The 8,374-nt window shown below is 38.2% G+C and overlaps 1 protein-coding gene across 3 annotated transcripts in view; it reads right to left on the bottom strand.

Moving 5' to 3' along the window:
- LOC102292352 (guanine nucleotide-binding protein G(olf) subunit alpha) overlaps nt 1-8,374 on the bottom strand; it is a 53,965-nt gene that overhangs the window by 39,249 nt on the left and 6,342 nt on the right. The window contains exons 1-4 of one of the 3 annotated variants that reach the window (XM_042222006.1): nt 1,861-2,868; nt 1,502-1,574; nt 460-514; nt 173-292 (exon numbers count right to left, since the gene is read on the bottom strand). In XM_042222006.1, coding sequence (XP_042077940.1) covers nt 173-292; nt 460-514; nt 1,502-1,574; nt 1,861-1,999 — 387 coding nt within the window. In that variant the 5' untranslated portion in view covers nt 2,000-2,868. Of the gene's footprint in view, nt 1-172; nt 293-459; nt 515-1,501; nt 1,575-1,860; nt 2,869-8,374 lie in introns of those variants that run through there. The other 2 variants (XM_005924579.3, XM_005924578.2) reach the window with 2 other exon arrangements.

Raw genomic sequence — 8,374 nt, 5'->3', positions numbered from 1 at the left:
TCATATTGTCATAAGGAACAAGAAATCACAGAAGAAATACATGATTAGGTGTGACAACTTTGATATGCACAGTTTGAGAGACAGCAAATGTATACCTTCACATGCCATCAACCACACAAGACAAAAGCAGCACCTGCTCTCACACATACTCACACACGTCCAAAGGTCTTACCTGTGAATAGTCAAAGTCAGAGAGGGGTGCTATGCTTTTGATGTAGTCAATTCTGAATTGGTCCTCTGGGTTGGCTAGCGGGACTGGGGGTATTAAAGTGCTCATTGCAGACACTATAGTCTAAGGAAAAAACAAAAAAAACAAGCATTAAGCAGGATGAACACAAGGGGGTGGGGGGAATCTGATTGTAAGCCTGTATAATAATCAGTAAAATGGGATTGCAGAGGGATTCTGTGTATCAACAGAGACATTGAGCACATTTGGGAGGTGATGCAGATGAAACTCACCACTATGGCATCCTTCACGTTTTTCCGAATATCTTGGATTTTCTGTTTCTTTTCCCTGTGTGGGGAAGACAGAACAGAGACATCCCACCACATTAGACGAGTAACACAGAGTAACAAATTAAACATACAGGCCATGTGCTGTGTCTCAGTATACGTCCCAGCACTGGCAAATACATATGCATGATTTCTTCCTACATATAGCATATTTTTCCTGCACAATTTTCCACATTTTGTCAAACTTCAGGGCAGCAGGGCTGTACTTAGAGTTTCTAAAAAAATCCTTTATTAAGACGCAGGGTTCCTCCCAAGTTAAAATGTGCATGTAAGCAATGAGTGTGCCACCTTGCTAAACCACTATTATTTTCGGCCATTTGAGAAATAAAGATGTATTTAAAGCTCAAGTAAATTAAACCCCCCTGAAATCCTCTTCGGTGGGCACCAATTATTTGTACATGTAGGTGGTGGAGGACCCTGTATATGACAATCCCACCCTCCTCTTCCCCAGATCTTGAAACTGCAAGATCATGCCTCCCTCAGTCAGGGAAATAAACTAAAAGCACACAAAAACAGGGTTTTCATATAGTTACATGACTCTGACATAAAGTGGGCCTGTTTAAAATAGCCCACTGTTAAGATCAATGCCATGCAAGGCCTTGCAGCAAAACAAATCATCAATAATAGGCCTGTGTCGATCACAACCTTTCACCCTCTCACATAAAACAGGAAACGGCAAATTATTTGCCATCTGTGTAACACTGACATCCTCACATATGTATGATAACTGTGCACGAAAAGAAGAGGGGGTGTGTGTGTGTGTGTATAGAGAGAGAGAGGGAGAGAAGGAGGGGGGAGGACGATATTAGCTGGTTTGCATGGGAAACTGGGCCCAACAGGCGCTGCAGTGCCTGGGGAAAATCCATTCACAGGCTATCTTCTGGCCTCGACAATGTTATTCATTAAGAGGGGAGCCATAAAAATAATCATTAATGCGATATTTTTTTTTTCATGTTGGCGTTTAACAGGCGTACTGAGCAGCACTCACTCTGCGTTGAAGCCGTTGACGTGTAGAATCCTCATCTGCTTCACAATGGTGCTTTTTCCGGACTCTCCCGCACCTTCGAAAATACACACAAACACATCACAAAATGACCACAAACACGGACATCCTGATTAGCGTGAACCCCTTCCACAGCACCGCAAAAGAAAGAAAGAAGAAAAAACCCAACAAAATCTGGAAATGAAGCCAGTTAATTGTAGGCTCCGGAGCTTCGCTTCCATCAATATCCACCCCCATGACATATTATTGCAAGCGCTGTCAAATGGGGCTACGTGTTCGGTAAACGAAAGGGATTACGGTTAGCTCACATTTCAGACAGCCATCACCACAGAAAGCAGCCTTACCCAGTAATAGGAGCCTGTGTGTGGCTTTGTACGCTTGTCTTTCCTTTTGCAACTGTTTTTCTATCTTTTTATTAGCCTCTCGTTGTGCCTTTTCGTCGATGCGTTGATCTTCAGTCTTGCTGTTGCCCAAACAACCCATCTTCCGTCGCCCTAACCCTTCCTTGTGGAATCGTTAAAAAATATATATATATATTCTTTTTAAAAATGAGACCTGGGATGATATTGCGGGTTGAAATGACACAAGAAGGAATCTGGTGTGAAATAAAAAAGGTTAAAAAAAATCACAGCGAGGCTTCTCCGTCGGAGGGAGGAATATGTTCCCCGTTACAATTCCGCTTTAGCCGCAGCCAACCGTCATCCAAACCGTTTGCTAGTTTACAAACCAAACGAAGAATAACGACTCGCTTCAACGGAGAAATCTAAAAAAAATAGACATAAATAAGAAGAGAGAGGGGGGATTCAGTTTCTGGGAATCCAGTCAACTGTTCCTATCGCGTTTCCAACCCCTCTCTTCTCTCAGTATTTTTTTTTCTATCTGAATTTCTATCAGTATTTCTGTCTCTTTAACTCAGCACTGCCTCTCTCTGTAGCACCAGGAAGTAGCCGTGCACCGTGGAGGTGGAAAACAAACCTGCGTTAAACTGTAACATTAACAACCCGCACTCATAGAGCATTTTAGAACGTGTGTGCCAAAATACGACGAGCCATTCCAGATTTAGTCCGTTTGCTGTCCCGCTATCAAAGTAATCGAAAGAAAGTGGAAACCCGGACGCGACTCTCTCTCTCGACTGCTTTTGCAGAGGGGCTGGGTCTCTTCTCGTTGGCTTTCAGTCAGTGAGACAGCCCTGACCCTAAACTGGCAACCCAGTTACAGCGACTGTCTGCGTGCGCAATGGGCTTTTACCTGGCTGAGGTTTTTACAATAGACTACAGGTCTGGCAACACATCACAGCGGTCGCGGGCAGGGGCGTTTCTACGATTTGTAGGGCCGATGTCACACGACAGGCCACACCGGAAGTTAGACTGTTTGATAAAAGAAAATACATATGTAGAGAAATGGGGCACAAAGCACAGTGTTTACTAATATACTATTACTATAATCCCAATTCAGTATTTATAGATAAGTTTTAGCATGCCAGTACACTAAAATTTTAGAAAGTAAAATGCTCATTAACCAGAATAGTTAATTATTGATTAATGGATCATCTTTAATTTTGTTTTTCATGTTTGTTTGTTTTTTGTTTGTTTTTTTAAACTAGAACAGAAGTCAATGATTTTTAGAAATAATAATAATAATAATAATAATAATAATAATAATAATAATAATAATAATAATAATAATAATAATAATAATAATAATAATAATAATAATAATAATAAATACTGAAAGATCTCTAGTTCAAATATAGAAATTTTCTGTGTTTTTTTGTTTGTTTGTTTGTTTTTTGTTTAAAAAAAATGTAGTTTTCAGTTTTTAAATTTCCAACATAGCCGTTTCTCTGAATAGGTATGGGCCCCACTTTAATGCATAATTGTGCACATCACATTAATTTTGCAGCTACAGATGATTTTAACTATATAACTATTGCTGTATGTCGCTATCTATAATAATAATAACAATAACAAGTCATTTATAAGTAGATTTCTATTTTTAGGTTCTGCTAGATAATTTACTTATTGAAGAAAAATATAATATATTATAATATATATATATAATATATATATATATATATATAATATATTATATTAATATATAATATATATATATATATATATATATAGTATCTTATTATATATATATATTATATATATATATATAGATATATATATATAATATATATAATATATATCTGTAAAGCCTGGAATATATGAAGGAATATCATAGGAAGAGCCTCCCATATGTTTGACTCTCTCAGAAGCAAAACTCAAAGTACTTTTTAAAGAATAATGTTTCACAGTATAAATATGTAGAAAGAAATACTGGGATTGCATGTTCTACAGTAAAATATACAAACCAACACTAATGACCTCTGCAGACCTTTAGGCACCAGTGCATAAAAATCAAAATAATTTTGTAGTTTATATCATTGCATTTGTTTAGCAACAACTCTGAAAACAACTGTCACTGAGCAGAGTTCAGTGCTACGAGATAAAAGCTTTACCACATAAAACTAAAGAAAAACTCAACATGAACGATGGAAAAATGAGTCAGAAATGCTACAGCCTTCTCTTGGCTCAAGATTCATTAAGACAGGCTGAGACGAGGTTGAAAACTGTTCTGTGATCTGACAAATGAAAATTTTAAATTACTTTCATGGATGCTGCATATTCTAGGCTAAAGAGAAGTGATGACGTTTTCAGGGAAGGCCTTTGCTTATTTCAGAAATACAATGCCAACATTTCCAGCACTGTAACAGTGAGAGAGTCCAGGCGCTAAACCGATGTGCCTCGAGTCCAGATCTGTCACCCACTGAAATCACTTCGCATATTATGAAGAAGAAAATGAGACAAATGAATCCCCATTGTTGAACAGTCACTTATCAAGCCTCGAAAACTTTCCTGGGAACTCCTTGATTCCTAGGAAATGGTGATACCACGCGGAACTGTCTCAGTTTTTGACTGAGATGTAGTGCTGGCAGGAAATTGAACATAAACACATTATCTTTCTCATTTAAGAGAAACCTGACAGGGATTTTGGGATAAACATTGAGCATTTTTAGCTTTGATGTAATCATTTTGCTGGTGAAAAATAAAATGTTGCATGTTTAAGTAGTTTTAACTGTGGCATTGCAGCATTTACTTAAGTAAAGCATCCGAGAACCTCAAGAGATAAATTTGAGAAAACCTGATTTTTTCCAGAATTTTGTCTGATTCTTCCCATTTTCGTTTTGATTCCTGGACAACTTTAACTGTTGTTAGGTATGTCTTTTCAGTTGCTTATTAACACACATATTTAAATCAGCCAATCACATGACAGCAAGCAAAGACACCATGTATGCATGTAGGTCAAGAAAGCTGTAGTTCAAGCTGAGATTAAAAATAGAGAGGAAAGGTGATTTAAGTTACTTTGAATGTGGTGTGGTTGTTGGTATCAGACATGCTGCTCTGAGTATTTTAGAAACTGCACAGATTCCCCAAACCATCATCTCTAGGGTTTAAAGAGAATGATAGTGGCCTAATGGTGTTTGGGATATTTTCTAGGCAAACTTTGGGCCTCTTCGTACCAGCTGAGCATCATTTAAAACACTACAGCCTACCTGAACATTGTTACAAAGCTCAAATCATCTGAAAATGGTTTCTGAAACATGAGTTCACTGCACTCAAATGGCCTCCACAGTCGCCAGATCTCAATCCAATACAGCATCTTTGGGATTTGGTGAAAGGGGAGATTCGTGTCATGCATGTGCAACTGATGAATCAGCAGTAACTGTGCGACGCTATGATGTCAATATGGACCAAAATCTGTGCTGAAAGCAGCTCTGAATGTAAAAGGGAGTCCAACACAACACTAGCAAGGTGTACCTAATAAAGTGGCCACAAGCATGTATATACTGAAATTTCTGAGCAATTTGAGACACTCCATAAAACAAGATCTAGCAACATGATAAGTTACATCTAGTCAATCGCTCTGCTGTAAAATTGCAGTGATACTAACAAGAGATAAAATGTTGTTTAGTTCTATTAAATAAGCATAATGTTATCCTCAACCTGATCTCAAACTGCAAAGTCCAAATGACGGAGCACAGGAGTATTTTAATTATACGTTAAGCAAAGATAAAAGAAATGCCTTTCTTCTGAGTTTCATCCTTTGTGAAACTCAATGCTCAGCACACATTAAAGCCATGTTTGCCACCGACACAGTTTACACGCCTGCCCACCGTGCCGTGTGGCGGGCTCACTAAAGAGATGTTTAGGATGTTAAATAAGTGCTTAGTGCCACGTCTTCCTTACTCATAAATGTTTACCTGCCAGAGGCTAAACCAATAAACCAACCGTAAACCATGGACCACCACAGAATGAAGGATTTATCCCAGAGACCATCCATCTGACAGTTTTGCCAGAGCTTAGACCTGCAGTAGAGCTACAACCACATGAACGGCCCTCAATTAAGATCAATTAAAGGCATTTGATAAAGTTTGCTTGTGATGGCTTTTCTTTCTTTCTTTCTTTTTAAAGTTGGCATTTACGGTTACATTTAAATTTAGTTTTAAATTTAGAACAGCATTGCGTTATTTGTCAAAGCAGTATTTACGAAACAAACTCATTTTATTCACGTCATCACAACGTCTCATAGCCCTCGCTAGTCCCGCCTTCCTGTGTTAAAGCACACAAACTATCAGTACCAGTCTGCTGCATTCAGGTTTTAAAAACTAGCCGCAAAATGTACTGTACATATTAATACCATCACTAAACGCGTCACTGAACAACGAGGTTATTTTTGAAACATATACCAAGGAATCTGCGATTATTCTGTCCGAAATGCAAATACCAGTTTCCTGTAGTGAAATTAGTAGAACAAAGTTACCCGGCATGCAAAACCACTCTTGAACTCTCACTACCACCATAAATACTCCATCACCAAAAGAGGAAAAAATCCGGCTGCCGGCCTGAGAAAGCAAGGTCAAAACAAGTGGCTGGCCCACACCACCCTCTAGTGGCTACGCGCAGAATTGCACGCAGGCTGTCGAGCTCCCCATGAATGATGCAGAAGTAGGTTTTGCTGCATAAATTATTGTCCTTTTTAGGAAGTACCGTCTGATATTTATATTTAGCTTGCCGCTGCTTCCTCTTAACTAGACTAAAAGTGTGTGCCAATACTCATTTTTCTTTTAAGTCCCTCTCCAAACAAAGATTGCTCTCATTTATCTGTACTTCACTTGAAGTCCTTTTTTTCTGCCATCTTTGTCCAGGATTTGACACGAGTCTGGTGAAGGAGAAAGGTTTCTCAATGTTCCACCTAAATTCAATCTGTATCTGCATAAACAGCAGAACTAGCTTTTGATATCATGTGCAAAAACATGCAACTTTTAGCAGATGCATGATTTGTATCCTGTGGAGACATGAGAAAAAGATAAAGAGAGATGGGGCTTAAAGAATCCCGACTTGAAATCGCAGGGAAAACTCTACACAAACAGGGGTGTTGGTAGAAGAATTACATCCGGGGGGTAAAAAACAAAAACAACAAACCGTCTTTATATCTTATTTTGGAGCAAAGAAAAAAAAATCAGCAAACTTAAGCAATTTTTGTCAGATTTGACAGGCAAGTCTATACATATGATTTTTGGGTCCACTGAAGTTAAAGTTAATTTTCATAAAACTTCAGGATAACAATCAAAATAAGCGATCAGAGGGCTTTGAAGGTGGTACTGAGAACTGGCTTTTGAGTGAGGTACGAGGCCTTCTGTCTAGCAGTTAAACTTTTGAATGTGTGAAAGAGTTTTAATCTATCAGTGTGACATCTGTAAAGGTCACTATGAAAAATCAATCAGTGCCTCCCACCTGACTCTGAGCCCTAAAGTACAAAGGATGGGTTGAAATTCAGGACCTTTTTTTATATATATATTATTTTTCCAGCAGTTTTGAGCCCTCATTACTTTAATGAGTAGTGAGTAATAAATGTTACCTGGATGTGCTATCTGTTTTCTGATCATTCCCACAATAAAACAATAAAAGGTTATATCATCATGGCTCTTTAAAACAAGTTAAAGAATATGAAAAGCCCCATTTTGATACCATCTTTTATACTGTGTCAAAAAGATTCTCTAACAGTCTTATTTTGAGTGTTTTAGGGCTTTTAAAATATAAAACGTGAGGACCAAAGTTTGCATGCTTTCATTAAATAGAGTAAGGTTATTAAATTAGCCAATTCTGACAGTGTGAGGTGGGAACTTTTTTCAGATTTGGCCTGTTGATTTTATGTAGTAGAAGACATACTTGCCAATTAAGGTCTGTGTCAGTGTATTCACATGTGCAGCCTTGGAAGCAGCTCTCAGATCAGTATTACAAGTAAATCTGTTTTTTGTCTGACATTAATAGTTCTTCCCTCCATTCTCACTCTTACATGTATCCACACCTCGAGTGACTCGGGTTTATTTCCCATACCCGCTTAAAGCCCCTTAAACACAGCTGCAAATGCTGCACAGTTGCACTGTGCAAGTAAAACACAGGCTTTACCAAAACTATTGCACTTTACATTTAATATAGTCAAATATAAGGCTTTCTGGCTGGGAAAAGATTATAACTGCCAGTGGGCTGTAACGGCAGACCTAATAATAACTGACACTTGAAAGAGTTCTTTTCTCCACATAAATCTTCTACACTTATTTACTGGCCCGGCTATAATTGAAGCATGTATTGTATAAACAAGGCACGCGTCCAAATGATATGCAGCTAAAATTAGCCTCCTTGAAATTTTTTCTGAGGCTGGAAAGAACTTTACAGCACTCTCTGTGGGGACAGAGGCTCTTGATAAAGCATAAATTATACTGTAAGCACAACGTGAAGAACAACCACG

This window comes from Haplochromis burtoni, unplaced genomic scaffold, assembly GCF_018398535.1.
Source record: "Haplochromis burtoni strain Fernald_Lab_line unplaced genomic scaffold, NCSU_Asbu1 Contig_78, whole genome shotgun sequence".
Lineage (NCBI taxonomy): Eukaryota > Metazoa > Chordata > Actinopteri > Cichliformes > Cichlidae > Haplochromis > Haplochromis burtoni.
This window is presented reverse-complemented; position numbering and strand designations above follow the sequence as displayed.